Source organism: Gopherus evgoodei, unplaced genomic scaffold (assembly GCF_007399415.2).
Source record: "Gopherus evgoodei ecotype Sinaloan lineage unplaced genomic scaffold, rGopEvg1_v1.p scaffold_38_arrow_ctg1, whole genome shotgun sequence".
Lineage (NCBI taxonomy): Eukaryota > Metazoa > Chordata > Testudines > Testudinidae > Gopherus > Gopherus evgoodei.
This window is the reverse complement of record NW_022060059.1, coordinates 2,067,342-2,087,600: the sequence shown is the minus strand read 5'-3', so window position 1 is coordinate 2,087,600 and position 20,259 is coordinate 2,067,342. Positions and strand designations below refer to the sequence as shown.

Sequence of the window (20,259 nt, the reverse complement as noted above, 5' to 3'; positions counted from 1 at the left end):
GTTCTCGCTATACTCAGAAGATGGTCACAGTTTGTGAGATCAAACAAGTTTTAGTTTTTAATTTAAAAATAAATGACCCTGCAAATCCAGCATTGGAAGAAACCTATCTGCATATAAGTTAAGAAGTCCTTCCAAAGTAAATAGTCAGTTGTGGTCTGGATAAGCAGAAATGAATAAATGAAGGTATTATACCTAAATCTGCAAGGTGTGAAAACTGCTTAGCTGCCAGTGTAGAGGTTTAAGAATCTGAGGCACAGGTGGCTAAACTTGAGTACTGGTGAAAATGCATATGGCTGAATTTTGGACTTACTGGTAGCCTGCAAATCAAAGAGAATTGCGATTGTCACCGCAGCATCATGTATAAGTATTTCTTGGTCTGATTTGTATGCCAAAGGATTTTTTTTACCACTAGCCATGGATATAAGCTGTAATATGCTACCATAATAGAATTAAAATGCCCACACCAATATATTCTGTTGTTGGAAGAAAATATTACAGAAATTGACCCAAGAATTTGAAAAAAAATACATATATAAAATTTCAAAATGTACTGATATCGTCTAGAAAACTCAAGTGTGTGTATGTCACTCAAAACAGATGTATGTATGTTTGAGTTTTGCAGAAGGCATCAATGTGTCTTGAAACTTAATTTGATTATAGTTATAGACAGCTAACTTAAGTGGTGATGGAGTTGTAGGGTAATAGCAAATTGTCAGCGCTAACTTGAGTTAGTTTTGCTGAAATGTTGTTTGTTAAAATTCTGTGAAATCTCTTCTTGGTTTTTGAGCCTATATAAAATTGTTGCATTTCACAGATATAAAGTCCTAGCTATGAAATACATGTACTCCTCTTATTTAGTATTACTGTGAAATAGGACTTAGGGCTATCTGCAGTGAGATCTTTGTATATTGATTAAATATGTGGATTTTTGTCACTTTCACTGAGGGTGTTTTTGTTGGAAAGTTACTTGATCTGTTGCGGCTCATGGCATATCTGCAGTGAGGCTCTCTCTCTCTGTCTCATATCTCACCTGGTACTTGTTTTGTTTTGCAGTGTTTTCTCAAGGGCTGAAAAAATCCTCCTTGGAGCTTTATGGCTTAGTCTGTTATGGGGAACTAAGGAAGAAGATTGGGGGCTGTGAGTATGAATTTCCTCAAGTGGTGGAAATTTGTTTTTTTGTACTGCAGAATCATGGAGTTCTACCTTAAGGGCTGGGTTTGCCTTGTACAGTTGTGCTTGGGTGGCCTTCAAAATGTCTGCCCATTGTATTCTGGTGCAGTTCTGAGTTGTGTAGCTTTCTTAAGGGATTTTTTTTTTTTCAACAAGAATTTTTTTTGGCCAGTCACATAGGATTCCCATTTTTCTTTTAACATAATATTCATTTAGCTTTCTTTATGCAGATAATACAGAAAACACAGGCTTGGTTTTATTTTATTCTTCTTCGAGTGCTTGTTCACGTTGATTCCAATCAGGTGTGTGCACGCCGCGTGCGTGGTCATTGGAAACTTTTCCCCTCAGTCAGTTAGGGAGCCCCCTGGAGTGGTGCCCTTATGGTGCTAAATATATGACCCTGCCAACCTCACCCCCCCCCCTTCAGTTCCTTCCAACGCTGCTATGGACGGTAAGAACTGCGTTTTGCTTGCTTGCAAGTGTTCCCTTAGCCTATTACCTAGTCCTACCCTGTTTTTGTTTTGTAGTTAATTTATTGTTATTTGTAGTTAGTATAGACTTGGTGATTGTTCTCCCCTCACCCTGCCTTGGGCTTCAGGGCATGCCTCAAGCCCAAGGATTTAAATCTTGCTGTGTATGCAGAAAGCCTATGCCCAATAGAGATCCCCATGACTCGCGCCTGAGGTGTCTAGGGAAGGCGCATCAGTCTGAGTGCTGCAAGATTTGTAAGGCTTTCAAGCCCAGAACTAGAAAGGAATGCAACTTCCATTTGAAGCAGTTGTTAATGGAAGCCACGCTCCATCCTGCGGCACCTGACCACCAAGGCCCAAGCTTGGTCTATGAATTGGTGCTGAGGAAGGACTATGGTGCGAAAGACCCTTGGTACCAAAGATCTCCTACACCATAGCCAGGAACAGCGCCCCAGCACCGGTCAACATCTCCAGTGTCCCACAAGTGCCATAAGAAGATGGACAGAGGGCACTCTCCTCAGAGAGTGAGACCAGCAGGGGAGACTTTGCTGCCTCAGAAGAAGGCCTCGACTTCCAAGCAGCAAGATCTTGTCCCGTTGACTCCAGCACCCCAGGCGGCACCGTTGAGCCTGGCACTCAGTGAGTTTCCAGCGGGGCAGTGCCTGGGGGAGGCGTTGGAGCTTCCCTCGATCCCGGACGCTTTTCAGGCTGCCAAGGAGCTTATAAAAATTACTGCACCTGAGCCCCATGCTGTTAGAGAGAAGCTTCTGGCACCGCCTAGATGGATGTCATCAAGCCCACGATGATGAAGCTCTCCTCATTGCCAGACCGGCACTGTTCCCAGTCTCCATTGCTGCAATAGTGCCCGGCACCAGTCTTGGCACAAGATTGTTGCACTCCTGGCGCCAGGCAATCTGTCTATCAGGCACTGAGGGGTCAGCATCAATTGTGAACACCCCTGCTGGGCTGGCACCGAGACACAGCACCGGAGCAGAGCAGCTGTTCTCTGGCACCAGACACGTGGCATCGGTCTTGGTCATGGGACAGCCAATGCCGATCCTCAAATGATCGTCGCAGCACCGATCCCTGACTTCGTCTTCTCAGCACCGACCGTCAGTTCAGGGTACGTCTATACTACCCATCTGGATGCGATAAATCGATCCGCTAATCGACACCTGTACTCCACCTTTGCAGGATGAGTAAGTGGATTCAACGGGGAGCTGTGGCAGTTGACTCACCGCCGAGAGGACGGCTAGGTAAGTCATATTAAGATACTTAGACTTCAGCTACGCTATTCGCATAGCTGAAGTTGAGTATCTTAGTTCGAACTCCCCACCTAGCGTAGCCCAGGCTTCAGGGATGGTTGCCATCACCGTGGTCATCGCCCTTGGGATCCTCAGACTCTGAGGCCGACTCCTATTACTCGTGCAGTAGACATAGGTCGGATAAGCACCGGAGACCCACTCAGTTGGCCATGGCAGCCACAGTGGCCACTCGCCACGCAATGACCCCTCTGAGCCCCCGGGCTTACCATCAGGTCCAGGGTAACCCTTCGAGGGTTTCTAAGTTGGTGGCATCGGGACGTCATCCTTCCCAGTTATCGATGGATAGACCTGCTCCTCGGGTTACAGAGGTGACCCTGTCCAGACTGCCCCCTCATACTATAGAGGAGACAGTGGAGACCCACCCATAACCCAGATCACATCTGACAGTGCTGAACCACTGGACAAGTCCAATGCAACCTAGGGGCAATCTGGGCACATAGAGGGGCACGGGTACCCTATACTCCTACTTGCTTCCTCGTCACCCGCACCTGATGAGGCGATGGCAGGAGCATCAGCTTCAGGTCATCCACCCATTGACCACAGGGCGCACCAGGACCTGCTCCGCTGCATTGCCTGTAACATGGACCTACAGGTAGAGGAAGTCATTGAGTCAGAGAACACGATGGTGGATGTTCTCGCCCCAGGAGGTCCTTCTAGTGAAGTTCTCAGCTCTGGTCGAGGAGGGGAAGGCAGTGGCCAGAACATCTCTGCAGGCCTCCCTCGACTGGGCTGACTCTGCGGCATGTACCATCTCTGGGGTGGTCGTGAGGAGAACTGCATGGCTCCAAGCTTCCGGGCTTCCCCTGGAAGTTCAGAAGAACCTGCAGGACCTTCCCTTTGAGGACGCAAGGCTGTTTTTGGACTAGACAGACTCGAGGTTTCACAGCCTAAAAGACTCAAGGGCAACTGTGAAATCTCTGGGGATGCACACTCCTGCTACTTAGAGAAACCCTTTCAGCCTCAACCCCAACAGTAGCAGCGTAATACCAGCCCCATACGAGGCAAGATACTTACTGCTGTAAGGGCAGGAACAATAGGGCATAGACCTTCTAACTCTCCCTCATGCCAGGGGCAGGGCCCGACAAAGCTATTGTCAGGATCCAAGCAACGATTTTGAAGGGACCCTTGAGGATGGCATACCAGCCACTATCCCGGATCCTTCCCTCCCCCCAATTTCTGATCTATCTCACGTATACTATGCGTGGTCCCATATAACATCGGACCGCTGGATTCTTCGCAGAGTAGAAATGGGATATTCTCTCCAGTTCTGCTCCTCCCCTCCCTCCCATCTCTCTTCAGGGACCCCCTCAAGAGCAACTCCTTATCCAGGAGGTACAACTGTTCCTCGCCATAGGGGCAGTGGAGCAAGGGGCAAGGGATTCTACTCCTGTTATTTCCTAATCCCCAAGGCAAAGCGGGGGGAGGGGGGTCTTAGACCCATCTTAAATCTGCGAGGGCTCAACCAGTTCATGGTAAAGTTGAAGTTCCACTCGGTCTCCCTAAGCATAGTTATCCCTTCCCTGGATCCGGGGGACTGGTACACTGCCCTCGACATGAAAGACACTTACTTTCATAGAGCCATTTGGCTGGCCCACAGACGTTTCCTGAGGTGGTTGTCAACCGCATAGAATATCAGGGTTGGAAGGGACCTCAGGAGGTCATCTAATCCAACCCCCTGCTCAAAGCAGGACCAATCCCCAACCTATCAGTTCACGGTGCTCCCATTCAGGTTATAAATGGCCCCTAGGGTTTTCACCAAGTGTATGTCCCTGGTCACAGCCTTTCTCTGCAAGGGGCAGGTGCAGCTGTATCCCTACCTCGACGACTGGCTACTGTGGTGGTGCTCCAGGGAGCAGGTGGAGTCCCAGGTCTGGTTAGTCAGAGAGACCTTCCAGAGACTAGATCTCCTCTTCAGTGTGGACAAGTCAACGTTGTCACTCACCCAACAAATAGAGTTCATTGGGGTGGTGCTTGACTCGGTTCAGGCAAGAGCCACACTACCAGAGTCTAGATTCCAAACACTGTCAGACATCATTCAGACTCTCAGATGATACCTCACCACAATCATGAGGACATGCCTCAGTCTCCGTGGACACATGGCGACATGTACCTATGTGGTCAGGCATGCCAAGCTGAGGCTCAGATCACGCCAAGCATGGCTTGTCTCAGCTTATCACTGAGGTTAAGACAGTTTAGACTCGGTAGTAACAGTACCGGCATGAGTCTTAAATACCCTAGGCTGGTGGTTTGACCCTCCCATGGTCTGCAAAGGTGTCCCATTCTGCACCCCTCAACCGTCCATGACCTTAGTAATAGACATGTCAGATCTGGGTTGGTGGCCCACTTAAGAGACCTATAGACTCAGGGCAGGTGGTCACAGTCCGAGATCCTGCTCCACATCAATATAAAGGACCTCAGAGTGGTGAGACTAGATTGCTAAACCTTCCATACCAGATTACAAGGTCAGTGCATGGCGGTGCTGACCAACAACACCATGGCCATATTTTGCATAAACAAGCAGGGTGCAGCCCGCTCCTCCCCTCTCTGTTTGGAGGCTCTCCAGCTATGGGCTTTATGTATAGCCAGCTCCATCCTATCTCCCGGGAGTACGAAACAAGCTTATGGACCATCTCAGCAGGTCGTTCCGCAACCACTAGTGGTCCATCCGGCCAGAAGTCATACATTCCATTTTCCAAAGGAGGGAGTTTCCCTGGGTAGACCTATTTGCCACCAGGAGCAACAAGAAGTGTCCAACACCTTGCTCTTTCCAAAAGCACAGTCCGGGCTCTATCTCGGATGTGTTCATGCTACCCTGGGCAAATAGTCTACTATATGCCTTCCCTCCAGTACTACTCATCCACAAGATACTCCTCAAGATCCGCAGAGACAAGGCAGACCTCTGCTGGCCCCTTCGTGGCCATGCCAACATTCATAGAATCATGGAATATCAGGGTTGGAAGGGACCTCAGGAGGTCATTTGGTCCAAACTCCTGCTCAAAGCAGGACCAATTCCCAACTAAATCATCCCAGCCAGGGCTTTGTCAAGCCTGACTTTAAAAACCTCTAAGGAAGGAGATTCCACCACCTCCCTAGGTAACCCATTCCAGTGCTTCACTACCCTCCTAGCGAAAAAGATTTTCCTAATATCCAACCTAAACCTCCCCCACTGAAACTTGAGACCATTACTCCTTGTTCTGTCATCAGGTACCACTGAGAACAGTCTAGATCCATCCTCTTTGGAACTCCCTTTCAGGTAGCTGAAAGCAGCTATCAAATCCCACCTCATTCTTCTCTTCTGCAGACTAAACAATCACAGTTCCCTCAGCCTCTTCATAAGTCATGTGCTCCAGACCCCTAATCATTTTTGTTGCCCTCCACTGGACTCTTTCCAATTTTTCCACATCCTTCTTGTAGTGTGGGGCCCAGAACTGGACACAATACTCCAGATGAGGCCTCACCAATGTCGAATAGAGGAGAATGATCACATCCCTCGATCTGCAGGCAATGCCCCTACTTATATAACCAAAAATGCCATTAGCCTTCTTTGCAACAAGGACACACTGTTGACTCATATCCAGCTTCTCGTCCACTGTAACCCCTAGGTCCTTTTCTGCAGAACTGTTTTTCGATCCCTAGTCTGTAACAGTGAATGGGATTCTTCCGTCCTAAGTGCAGGACTCTGCACTTGTCCTTGTTGAACCTCATCGGGTGTCTTTTGGCCCAGTCCTCTAATTTGTCTAGGTCCCTCTGTATCCTATCCCTACCCTCCAGTGTATCTACCGCTCCTCCCAGTTTAGTGTCATCTGCAAACTTGCTGAGAGTGTAGTCCGCGCCATCCTCCAGATCATTAATAAAGATATTGAACAAAACTGGCCCCAGGACTGACCTTTGGGGCACTCCACTTGAAACTGTCTGCCAGCTAGCCATGGAGCCGTTGATCACTACCCGTTGAGCCCAACGATCTAGCCAGCTTTCTAGACACCTTATCGTCCAATCATCCAGTCCATACTACTTTAACTTGCTGGCAAGAATACTGTGGGAGACTGTAACAAAAGCTTTGCTAAAGTCAAGGAATAACGCATCCACTGCTTTCCCCTCATCCACAGACCCAGTTATCTCCTCATAGAAGGCAATTAGGTTAGTCAGGCATGACTTGCCCTTGGTGAATCCATGCTGACTGTTCCTGATCACTTTCCTCTCCTCTACGTGCTTCAGAATTGATTCCTTGAGGACCTGCTCCATGATTTTTCCAGGGACTGAAGTAAGGCTGGCTGGCCTGTAGTTCCCCGGATCCTCTTCCTCCTCTTTTTTTAAAGGTGGGCACTACAATAGCCTTTTTCCAGTTGTCCAGGACCTCCCCCATTCACCATGAGTTTTCAAAGATAATGGCCAACGGCTGTGCAATCACATCCGCCAACTCCTTTAGCACCCTTGGATGTAGCGCATCCTGCCCTATGGACTTGTGATCGTCCAGTTTTTCTAAATAGTCCCGAAACACTGCTTTCTCCACAGAGGGCTGGTCACCTTCTCCCCATACCGTGCTGCCCAGTGCAGGAGCCTGGGAGCTGACCTTGTTTGTGAAGACGGAGGCAAAAAAATCATTGAGTACATTAGCTTTTTCCACATCCTCTGTCACTAGGTTGCTAACATACCTGAAGAAACCTTTCTTGTTACTCTTAACATCTCTTGCTAGCTGCAACTCCAAGTGTGATTTGGCCTTCCTGATTTCACTCCTGTATGCCTGAGCAATATGTTTATACTCCTTCCTGGTCATTTGTCCTATCTTCCACTTTTTGTAAGCTTCTTTTTTGCGTTTAAGATCAGCAAGGATTTCACTGGTAAGCCAAGCTGGTCACCTGCCATATTTACTATTCTTCCTACACACCGGGATGTTTTTTTCCTTCAACCTCAATAAGGATTCTTTAAAATACAGCCAGCTCTCCTGGACTCCTTTCCCCCTGATGTTATTTTCCCAGGAGATCCTGCCCATCAGTTCCCTGAGGGAATCAAAGTTTGCTTTTCTGAAGTCCAGGGTCTGTATTCTGCTGCTCTCCTTTCTTCCTTGTGTCAGGATCCTGAACTTGACTATCTCATGGTCGCTGCCTCCCAGGTTCCCATCCACTTTTTCTTCCCCTACTAACTCTTCTCTGTTTGTGAGCAGCAGAGCAGTTCAAGAAGAGCTCTGCCCCTAGTTGGTTCCTCCAGAGCTTGGACCAGGAAATTGTCCCCTACGCTTTCCAAAAACTTCCTCGATTGTCTGTGCACCGCTGTATTGCTCTCCCATCCGATATCAGGGTGATTAAAGTCTTCCATGAGAACTAGTGCCTGCCATCTAGTAACTTCTACTAGTTGCCGGAAGAAAGCCTTGTCCACCTCATCCCCCTGGTCTGGTGGTCTATAGCAGACTCCCACCACAACATCACCCTTGTTGCTCACACTTTTAAACTTAATCCAGAGACTCTCAGGTTTTTCTGCAGTTTCATACCGGAGCTCTGATCAGTCATACTGCTCTCTTACATACAATGCAACTCCCCCACCTTTTCTGCCCTGCCTGTCCTTCCTGAACAGTTTATATCCATCCGTGACAGTACTCCAGTCATGAGAGTTATCCTACCAAGTCTCTGTTATTCCAATCACATCATAGTTCCTTGATTGTGCCAGGACTTCCAGTTCTCCCTGCTTGTTTCCCATGCTTCTTGCATTTGTATATAGGCACTTACAATAACTCACTGATTGTCCTGCTTTCTCAGTCCGAAACAGGAGTCCTCCCCTCTCCTGCTCGTGCTTCCTCCCGGTATCCCATTTCCCCACTTCCCTCGGGCCTTTGGTCTTCTTCCTTCGATGAACCTAGTTTAAAGCCCTCCCCACTAGGTTTGCCAGCCTAGATACACCACGCTTCTGGAGCTGTCAGTGGACACCCCGATCGCACTGCCATTCCTCTCCGATTTGATCACAAGGACCATGGCTGCCTGCTTCAACTGGACCTCCTGTCCCTCTATCTCATGGTTTGGAAGCTTCAAGGCTAAACCCAATGGAGCGCCAGTGCACGGAATCTGTGAGGGAGGTGCTGCTTGGTAGCAGGAAACCTTCCACCAGGGCCACTTATCTAGCTGTGTGGAAAAGGTTCTTGTGCTGGTGTGAGCGCAGTCACGTACCTCCCACTTCAGGCATCTATACCATTCATCCTGGACTATCTACTGCATCGGATGCAGCAAGGTTTGGCCGAATCATCCATCAAAGTACACCTCGCGACTATCTCAGCGTTCCACCTGGGGATAGTTAGGTTGTTTGGTATTCGCCAACCCTGTGGTGGGCTGTTTCCTTAAGGGCATGGAATGGCTATATCCACAGTCCTGTCCACCTGCTTGGGACCTCAGTCTGGTCCTAGCTAGGCTAATGGGAGTCCCCTTTGAACCACTGGCTACATGCTCCCTTCTGTATCTCTCATGGAAGGTGGCATTTCTGGTTGCCATCACATCAGCCAGGAGGGTGTCAGAGTTAAAAGCGTTAACCTCTTCTGCCTCCTCCCCCACTCCTATCCCCTCAAGGACAAAGTACAGCTCAGGCTGCACTCAGCCTTCCTGCTCAAGGTGGTATCCCAGTTCCACATTGGCCAAGCCATTTTTCTACCAGTTTTCTTTCCCAAGCCACATGCTATTGCACAGGAGCAGATGCTTCATTTACTGTGGAGAGTGCTAGCAGGAAGTCAAACCAACTTCAGGAAGTCAAACTAACTGTTTTAGCAGTGGCAGACTACATGAAGGGGCTTCTGGTCTCCTCACAACGCATTTCTTCCTGGATCATGGGCTCATCCATACCTGTTATGACCTTGCCAAGTTCAGAGCCCTGGCTATTACAGCCCACCTAATATAAGCTCAAGCCTTGTCTGCTGCTTTCCTGCCAGGTGCCTATCCAGGAAATCTGCAGAGCGGCAACCTGGTCCTCGTTGCACACGTTTACCACCCACTATGCCATCACCCAGCATTCTAGGGATGGCTCAGCTTTCGGTAGAGCGGGTCTCCAATCAGTGATTCATTAACTCCGACCCCACCCCCATTGAAGAGCTTGGGAGTCACCTAATTGGAATCGACATGAACAAACACTCGAAGAAGAAAAGACGGTTACTCACCTTCTTGTAACTGCTGTTCTTCGAAATGTGGTGGTCTCGTCAATTCCAATACCCACCCTCTTTCCCCTCTGTCGGAGTAGCTGGCAAGAAGGAACTGAAGGGGGATCGGGTTGGCAGGGTCATATATTGAGCGCCATGAGGGCGCCACTCCAAGGGTTCCTTAGCTGACCCGATGGGTGCTACTTAGGGAAGAAGTTGCCGATCACTGTGCACGTTGCATGCACACACCTGATTGGATTGGATTTGAACAACGCATCTCGAAGAACAACAATTATTAGAAGGTGAGTAATTGTCCTTTTTTATTTTTTTTAAAGAACCATCCACAGTTTTGCAGGTGAAATACATTTTTAATTTATGTATCTGGCTACCTGGTTGTTCCTGAAAATCAAGCAATTAATTGTATAAACTATATCACTTGCATCTGCCATTATCTGTGCCTGCAAAATCACAGTCCGGGATGATGCTGTTCTTCAAATCAGGCTTTAAATCTTTATATAACAATAACTACTTAAAATGAATAAACATGATCATCTTAATCAGCAATAAAAACTTTAACTGTTCGGTAAGATGCATTCTAAATAAATCAACTTCTTTAGCCCTGTCTGCACTAGTTTGTCCTATGTGTTTCATTCATTCTGGACCTGAGAGTTTTTGGTGGGACCAGTGCCCTAGCAGGGATGGTGTAGCATCTTTGTGTATGGCTTTGCCGGCTGGATGTGGGAAACTAAATGTAGAATGTTCTAAACTTTTATTTACTTTTAAAGACTGAATTATTTATAAAATAACAAAAAAGAAGGCATAATTGGTGGATCATATGAATTCCCTGCTGTATAGTAGTGCCCCTGGGGACTTTTTACTACATTCTCTCCTCACTAGGGGATTTTACTTTATTGTCTCATGAACTGAACTGTTCAGGCTGTTCACATTCACTTTATTCTGTTAGTTCAAAGCTCTCCAGTGTGCTCACCCATCTTTGAGAAGCAATTTTGATCTGCTTCATGACAAAGTCAGGGCAGGTTGCATTGTCAATAGAAGACGCCAGCAGTGTATCTCCTGCTTCTCCACACCTTGTCTTAGGCCTGGTCTACACTACGGGGTAGGTCAAATTTAGCCGCATTAGGTCAGTTTAAAAATGAATGCATCCACACAACCAGCCCCATTCTGTTGACCTAAAGGGCTCTAAAATCGACTTCTGTACTCCTCCCCGGCTAGGGGAGTAGCACTAAAATTGACTTTGCTGGGTCAAATTTGGGGTAGTGCAAATGCAAATCGACGGTATTGGCCTCCAGGAGCTATGCCGAGTGCTCCATTGTGACAGCTCTGGACAGTACTTCGAATTCCGATGCACTAGCCAGGTACACTAGCTCCGGGAACTTTTGAATTTCATTTCCTCTTTGGTCATGGCAAACTCAGCAGCACAGGTGTGACCATGCAGTCCCCCCAGAATCGTAGAGCGTAGAATGTTTCTACACTCCCCCTATCATCTCTGTCCCTGAGGTTATCGTAGATTAGAAGGTGGAAAAAAAACACTTGTGATGACATGTTTTCCGAGTTCATGCAGTCCTCCTACGCTGATAGGGCACAGTTTAATGCATGGAGGCATTCAGTGGCAGAGGCCAGGAAAGAAATAAGTGAACGCGAAGAGCGGAAGCAGGATCATAGAATCATAGATTAGGGTTGGAAAGGACCTCAAGGGATCATCTAGTCAACCCCCCTGCTGAAAGCAGGACCAATCCTCAAACGGGCCCCCTCAAGGATTGAACTCACAACCCTGGGTTTAGCAGGCCAATGCTCAAACCACTGAACTATCCCTCCCCCCATGCGATGCTGAGGCTAATGGGGTAGCAAACGGACATGATGAAGCGTCTGTTAGAGCTGCAGGAAAGCCAACAAGAGCATAGACCCCTGCTGCATCCACTGTATAACCCTATACCCTCCTGCCCATGTTCCATAGCCTCCTCACCCAGATGCCCAAGAACGGGGGGGGGGGGGCTCCAGGCACCCAGCCACTCCACTGCAGAGGATGGCCCACACAACAGAAGGCTGTCATTCAAACAGTTTGATTTTTAGTGTGGCTACAATAAGCAATATGGCCTTGTCATCCCTTCTCCCCCCCCCCCATTACCTTGTCCGTTATCTCATTTTTTTAATTAATAAAGAAAGAATACATGGTTTCAAAACAATGTTACTTCATTTCGAAGGGGGGAGGGGTGGTTGGCTTACAGGGAATTAAAATCAACAAAGGGGGTGGGTTTGCATCAAGGAGAAACACACAACTGTCACACCAAAGCCTGGTCAGTCATGAGACTGGTTTTCAAAGCCTCTCTGATGCGCAGCGTGCCTTGCTGTGCTCTTCTAATCGCCTTCATGTCTGGCATGAAACGATTGTCTGCCGTTGCTTTAATGGAGGAAGGGGCAAGTACCCCAAACCACCCACGACAATGTTTTTGCCCCATCAGGCATTGAGAGCTTAACCCAGAATTCCAATGGGCAGTGGAGACTGCAGGAACTGTGGGATAGCTACCCACAGTGCACCGCCCTGTAAGTCGATGCTAGCCAAGGTAGTGAGGATGCACTCTGCCGACTTAATACGCTTAGTGTGGACATACGCAATCGACTGTATAAAATCAATTTCTAAAAATTGACTTCTATAGAATCTACCTAATTTCATAGTGTAGACATACCCTTAGAATGACCAGGAGCAGCTACTTGTCCCCACCTTGACTGTGATGGGAAATTATCACAGTCATGCCCAGTTATCTTGGTACTGCATGCATGTTGTCTATGCATCTGCAGTATTATCTAATAATTTGCATCTTCTTACGTACCATATTCACCGTCACCTTGAAAATTCTCTGTTTTTGTTTGTCCAATAAACTTGAGTAGCAGTCTCCCTCCTAGGTATTATTTATTGCAGGTCTGCCCTGCTGCTTGCCAGAATCAGCTTATTTCCCTTTCCTTTGGAAAGTAGGCAGTCGTCTGCATTCCCTGAAATTGCAGATGGCATGGAAGGATGAAAGAGTGTCAGGAATGACTTACAGCATTGCTTGGGAAAGGTCAATTTCTCTGCAAGTAGATCCAGGTTTTGTTACCTTAGAGAATATAAATCAAGTTAACATAATGTGTGTTTCAAAATGTGCAGTACATTGCATAGGATGTGGAGGGTGTGTGTGTGTTTTATTTTTTTCTTGTATGGCATCCAAACTTGTGAGGGTTTCAGGCTTCTCCATAGTGCTATGCTGCCTTAGCAACAGAGATTCAGAGCATGAAGAGCAGGTATCTTTGCAGTCGATACTGCAATGTCTGATCCACGCTGAGAAACCTAGGGCCTTTGCAGAACTGATGAACTTTTGTCTTTTAATCTGTGACCGAAATGTAATTAACACAGCAGGGTGTGTGTAAACCCTACTTGTCTTGCTTAAACTGAATTGTACTGTACAGAGGCATATGAATAGAATATGTTCAGGAACTTCGTTGTAGCCCTGGTATTTTTATGATAATCAAAAGCATCTTCCCATTGTAATACAACATCATAAACTATAAGGCAAGCAGACATGATTATAGTTTGTGTCCTGTTGTTTAATTCCTAATATAGTGTGTTATATTTGTTTTCTTTTTCACTTAAAGGTATGGATGATAAAAATGCAACAAAACTTAATGAGCTCATTCAAATTGGGTAAGTAAGGATTTTTTTGGCCACTAATAATCACAAAGCAGTTTGATTGCTGAGTTGATGGCCCAGTGCAGAGAGCATTTATTACTTTGTAAGGGCTGTAATTTTATTTAATATGCTGAAAAATATGAAATAACTTTTTCATATTTTTCCCTTATTTTTCCCTGAGAGGCAAACTAATTTAAATAGTAAATACACCAAGGGTAAAGTTTAAGACATTCTCTGATAGTGTGAAATGCTTTGTAGAAGATGTCTTCAAAAAAATAAATAAAGTTGATTGAATGTACAGAATATGACTTTTAGCACCGACACTACTGTGGTTTTAGGCCTTTAGGCCGATCCTGTTTAACACTTATGGATGTACTTAACTATAAGCACGAGTAGTCTCCTTGATTTCAAGCAGAATTGGGGCCTCACTCCTGAACTGCACTGTCCCCTGGATTATATAAGTGGTAGGAAGTTCTACTACTTTTAGAAATGAATGCATGAAATACTTCTTGGGGAGCGGAGGGAGGGTTAAATAATTGAATTGTTCTGCTTTTCTAAATGGCTCATTACTCTAACACCTAGACTTTAGGACATAGGTATATATGGTGGATTGGGGATCTCTTATAAAGTCAATGTTATCCAAGCACTCTGACCAGCACAACATGATGACAAGAACATGCTCATTTTTAGCAAATTTAGTCCCCAGTCCTGTAGTGTGGTATTTATAGGCTCAGGGGGTTTTCTTGACAGTGTCACTTTGCTGAATTGGGGCCTTAGTTTTCTTTAATCTCATGTGTTCTAACCAAATGGTGATTATCTGGGAGAAAGTTAGATATTTATCTTACACCGATTTTGTCTCATATTAAAGCATTTCAGAAATGTGGATTCTTGCACTTAAATATATTAAAACGCAATCTCTTAATATGACCCGGAGTGTAAATAGGTTTTACTTTTCTTATTGGGAAATCCAGAATTATTCACTCTTTTTGGCAGATGAAATAGTGCACATTGACTCTGCTCTTATCAGGCAGAAGAGGGACATCCTCTTTCTGCCCAAAAAGTTTCCTGTCATTCCAATGAGCAAACTGCACAACAGCAGTGTTTAAAATTGTATTTCCATTACTCAAATGGCAGTCTGTGTACATTAATCCGAGGGAGATGGAAAGAGACACAGCCCCCTAACTCTATATGCACAGTAAAATACAATATGGACTGAAATCTTTCTTCTCCAGCTTACTGTGCTGCTGAAATTACCCCACGTGGTGCTAGAAAGCCATAATCACACTTAGTTGCAGGCGATCTTTCTCTTCCCCCTTCCCAAACACAACAGGAAACATATATGAGAACAGATTATCCTCATAGTCCCCTCCTGAGAGAGATAACTATTAGCCTTATTTGACAAGTGCGGAAACTGAGATGCAGAGGAACTGTGAGGAGCTACCCAGCATGTTACTGGCATAGCTGGGACTTGAACTTAGGGTCTCGACCTCTTTCATTCTACTTAGACCATGCAGCATCTCTGACTTTCTACAAGATCCTCACTCATTTATTTATCAAAATGAAATGACTAGATATGTTGGTCAAAACCTTTGCAGCTGAGCTGAAAACCCGGGCTGCAAATGCCGAGTATTGATTGGAAACGTAATCCGCTAATTATTTCAGACAATTAAGGATTCTTTGCACAAAATGTCACACTTGATTTAGTTACCTTAAAAATCCCAGAAACATCTAGAATTGAGCAACTGCAAAGCTTTTTGCGCTGCTGTCAGCAGTTACCTGAAGCCATGGGGGTCTAGAAAATAGGCCAAAATAGAGCTAAATATGACTTATTTTGGAATGTTGGAATTGCTATACCAATTCAGACCAGTAGTCTATCTAGTCTTTGGATGCTGGCCACTGTTGGAACAGAGTTGCTAGAATCTCTATACTGGGCAACTATGGAACAAAGTATTGTTAAACATTCTTGGGACTCTTCATCACTTTCTAGCCAACCCAGGCCTCCCTTACGACCTATTTTTATACTACAGGAGTTGTATCCCTGGATTGTGTAAATAGGAGGTACCAAACTGAGAATAGAGCTTTGTGTCATGTATTCGTAGAATCATAAAGATTAGGGTTGGAAGAGACCTCAGGAGGTCATCTAGTCCAAGCTGCTGCTCAAAGCAGGACCAACCGGAACTAAATCCTCTCAGCCAGGGCTTTGTCAAGCTGGGGCTTAAAAACACAGGATGGAGATTCCACCACCTCCCTAGGTAACCCATTGCGGTGCTTCACTAGTGAAATAGTTTTTCCTAATATCCAACCTAGACCTTCCCCACTGCAACTTGAGACCATTGCTCCTTGTTCTGCCATCACTGAGAAGAGCCTAGCTCCATCCTCTACTGAACCCCCCTTCAGGTAGTTGAAGGCTGCTATCAAATCCCCCCTCACTCTTCTCTTCTGCAGACTAAATAGTCCCAGTTCCCTCAGCCTCTCCTCGTAAGTCATGTGTCCCAGCCCCCTAATCATTTTCATTGCCCTCTGCTGGACTTCTCCAATTTGTCCATATCCTTTCTGTAGTGAGGGGCCCAAAACTGGATGCAGAACTCCAGATGTGGCCTCATCAGTGCTGAATAGAAGGGAATAACAACTCCCTCAATGTGCTGGCGGTGCTTCTACTAATGCAGCCCAATATACTGTTAGCCTTCGTGGCGACAAGGGCACACTGCCTCGTATCAAGCTTCTGATCCAATGTAATCCCCAGGTCCTTTTCTGCAGAACTGCTGCTTAGCCAGTCGGTCCCCAGCCTGTAGCAGTGCATGGGATTCTTCCTTCCTAAGTGCAGGGCTCTGCACTTGTTCTTGTTGAACCTCATCAGATTTATTTTTGCCCAATCCTCCAGTTTGTCTAGGTCACTGTGGACCCTATCCCTACCCTCCACTGTATCTACCTCTCCCCCAGCTTAGTGTCATCTGCGAACTTGCTGAGGGTGTAATTCATCCCATCATCCAGATCATTAATAAAAGATGTTGAACAAAACCGGCCTGAGGACAAACCCCTGGGGCACTCCACTTGATACCGGCTGCCAACTAGACATCGAGCCAGCTTTCTATTCACCTTTATAGTCCATTCATCTAATCCATATTTCTTTAACTTGCTGGCAAGAATACTGGAGACAGTATCAAAAGCTTTGCTAAAATCAAGGTATATCGCATCCACTGCTTTCCCCATATCCACAGAACCAGTTATCTCATCATAGAAAGCAATCAGGTTAGTCAAGCATGACTTACCCTTGGTAAATCCATGTTGACTGTTCCTGATCACCTTCCTCTCTTCTGAGTGCTTCAAAATAGATTTCTTGAGGACCTGCTTCATGATTTTTCCAGGGACTGAAGTGAGGCTGACCGGTCTGTAGTTCCCTGGATTCTCCTTCTTCCCTTTTTCAAAGATGGTCACTGTTTGCCTTTTTCCAATTTTCCATGACCTTCCCCGATTGCCACAAAATTTCAGAGATAATGGCCAATGGCTCTACAGTCACATCAGCCAACTCCCTCATCACCCTCGGATGCATTGCATCCAGCCCCATGGACTTATATGTCCAGCTTTTCTAAACAGTCGGTAACCTGTTCTTTCACCACCGAGGGCCACTCACCTCCTCCCCATATTGTGTTGCACAGTACAGCAGTCTGGGAGCTGTCCTTGTCTGTGAAGACAGACAAAAAAAATTGAGTACTTCAGCTTTTTCCATATCATCTGTGACTAGGCTGCCTCCCCCATTCATTAAGGATCCCCACTTTCCCTGACCACCTTCTTGTTGCAAACATACCTGTAGAAACCCTTCTAGTTACCCTTCATATCCCTTGGTAGCTGCATCTCCAATTGTGCTTTGGTCTTCCTGATTACACCCCTGAAAGCTCGAGCAATATATTTATATTTCTCCTTAGTCATCTGTCCAAGTTTCCACTTCTTGTAAGCTTCCTTTTTGTGCTTAAGCTCACTGAAGATTTCACTGTTAAGCCAAGCTGGTTGCCTACCATATTTGCTGTTCTTTCTGCACATCAGGATGATTTGTTTCTGCACCCTCAATAAGGCTTCTTTAAAATACAGCCAGCTCTCCTGGACTCCTTTCCCCCTCATATTAGCCTCCAAGGGGATCCTGCCCATCAGTTCCCTGAGGGAATCAGTGTCTGCTTTTCTGAAGTCCAGGGTCTGTATTTTGCTGCTCTCCTTTTTTCCTTTGATCAGGATCTTGAACTTGACTATCTCATGGTCAACTGCTGCCCAGGTTGCCACCCACTTCTACCTCTTCTACAAACTCTTCCCTGTTTGAGCAGGAATCATAGAATCATAGATTGTTAGGGTTGGAAGGGACCTCAGGAGATCATCTAGTCCAACCCCCTGCTCAAAGCAGGACCAATCCCCACTTCCCTAAATGGCCCCCCTCAAGGATTGAACTCACAACCGTGGGTTAGTAGGCCAATGCTCAAACCACTGAGCTATCCGGCCCCCCCTGGCCCCTAGTTTGTTCCTCCAGCACTTGCACCAGGAAGTTGTGCCCAACACACCAAAAACTTCCTGGATTGTCTGTGCACTGCTGTATTGCTCTTCCAACAGATATCAGGGTGACTGAAATCCCCAATGGGAACCAGGGCCTGTGATCTGAAAATTTGTTAATTGTCTGAAGAAAGCCTCATCTGCCTCATCCTCCTGGTCTGGTGGTCTATAGCAGACGCCCACCACATCACCCTTGTTGCTTTCGGCTCCAAACTTACCCCAAAGATACTCAACAGGCTTTTCTCCAGTTTTATACTGGAGCTCTGAGCAATCATGCTGCTATCTTACATACAGTGCAACTTGTCAACTTATTCTCCCCTGCCTGTGCTTCTAGTTTATGCCCATCCATGACAGTGCTCCAGTCATGCGAGTTACCCGACCAAGTCCTTGTCATTCCAATCACATCATATCGTATAAGAGTTGTTAAAAGTGACACTGGTGGATTTAGGCCCAGATTTTGTTTTGTGTAGTAAACAAAGGTTTTACAAAGCTAGGCTCAACAGAAATGTTTCTGTGGATTTTTTAAATTCACTGAAGACATATGTGGGTGATTTAAACCTACTCTGGCTATGTTTTAGTTGTGTGCTAGTTCATAAGGACTAGACAGGGAAACCAAGTAATCTGTTAGAGGAAAGATGAACCAGTGGGCAGGACCACTAGCCTAGCATGTGGGAGGTTTAGGTTCAAGTCCCTGTTCTGCCACAGACATCCTGGGTGAACTTGAGTAAATCCCTTAATCTCTGTGTCCCTCAAGTGCCCACACAGGGCGATATGCTAACGCTAAATGTATTAGAGATTGTGTGGTGCTTGGATATTCTGGTAATAGGGGCTGTGCATGTGGGTAGATGGATGTTCTGTTTCTAAACTGAGAGAAATTCAAAACAAAATAAACACCACAAACGGTAATGTGTACAGCATCTCTGACAAATCAAAGAATTCAAATAATTTGATAATATTAATAGCACAACTAAAGAGATTTTTAATTTTGTATCCATTTGAATGCTTGCATTCTCAGTTAAACTCAGAGGGTTGCTTTGTTTGGTGTAGGAATGGTATTGCAAGGTGCTGTGCTTCAGTTCCCTTTAATTTCGCTGGGAGTTGAGTGCTTGGGCATACTGTAGGATTAAAATTGATATATTTGACATTCATGTTTGATAACTCTCAATCTCTCAATACCTAAATCAAATTGGAATGTATACTGCAGAAAGCCCCCAAACATCACAAGCTCTATTTCAGCAGATAGGAAATTCTGAGGATGTGAACTATACTAAAGATTCTTAATCGTGTTTTGTGTAATATCGGTTTTTGAATATTCAGCACTTTGTTAGGTTTGGAAACATCCCAGGTTAAAAGAAACCAAGATCTAAACAGGAAGAGCATATTTTTAAGATAACTACTTCAGTTGCGGGCTGTTTCTGTTTTGATACTCATTAATCTGTCATGTTCTTTTAAATTAATTAAGCTACTCCTCCCCCTATCCCTGCTGTGCCATGTGTTTGCATTAGGAATGTACCTCATTCAGCCATATTTAATTTTACCTAGTTTAAAGTTGCAATAACTGATTACTGGACTCCTTCCTAGATTATTTAAAAACATCATGTCTTACTGAAAAGGAAGTAAGAGAAATCATTCCACTACAACAGGACATGTAAACTTGGAGGAGAGCTCTTTTCTTTCATTTTAAAGGAGGGTAAAGAGTAGAAATTTTGAGTGCTAATGTCATGAAATAATACCCACGGGCAGACATGGTGAATTTCCATGTGAATATACTGATGTAGCATTCTTCATATCTCTCTCATCCTTTTAGATTAGCTACCTGCTAATAGTTTGTGTATAATAATTTGGTGGAGCACAATTTGCTTGCTTGCTTCTAAACTGTGGTAGCCCATGAAATACACAGGGTAGCGTGATGTGGTCTTCCAGCAGTAGTGCTACTGGCATTTTTGCCTTTATCTTACTTCCTCTATCCTT

The 20,259-nt window shown here is 45.6% G+C and overlaps 1 protein-coding gene across 1 annotated transcript in view; it reads left to right on the top strand.

The window, feature by feature from the left end:
- CRAMP1 (cramped chromatin regulator homolog 1) overlaps nt 1–20,259 on the top strand; it is a 108,663-nt gene that overhangs the window by 26,200 nt on the left and 62,204 nt on the right. The window contains 2 exon segments of the mRNA XM_030545692.1: nt 1,054–1,137; nt 13,722–13,770. Coding sequence (XP_030401552.1) covers nt 1,054–1,137; nt 13,722–13,770 — 133 coding nt within the window.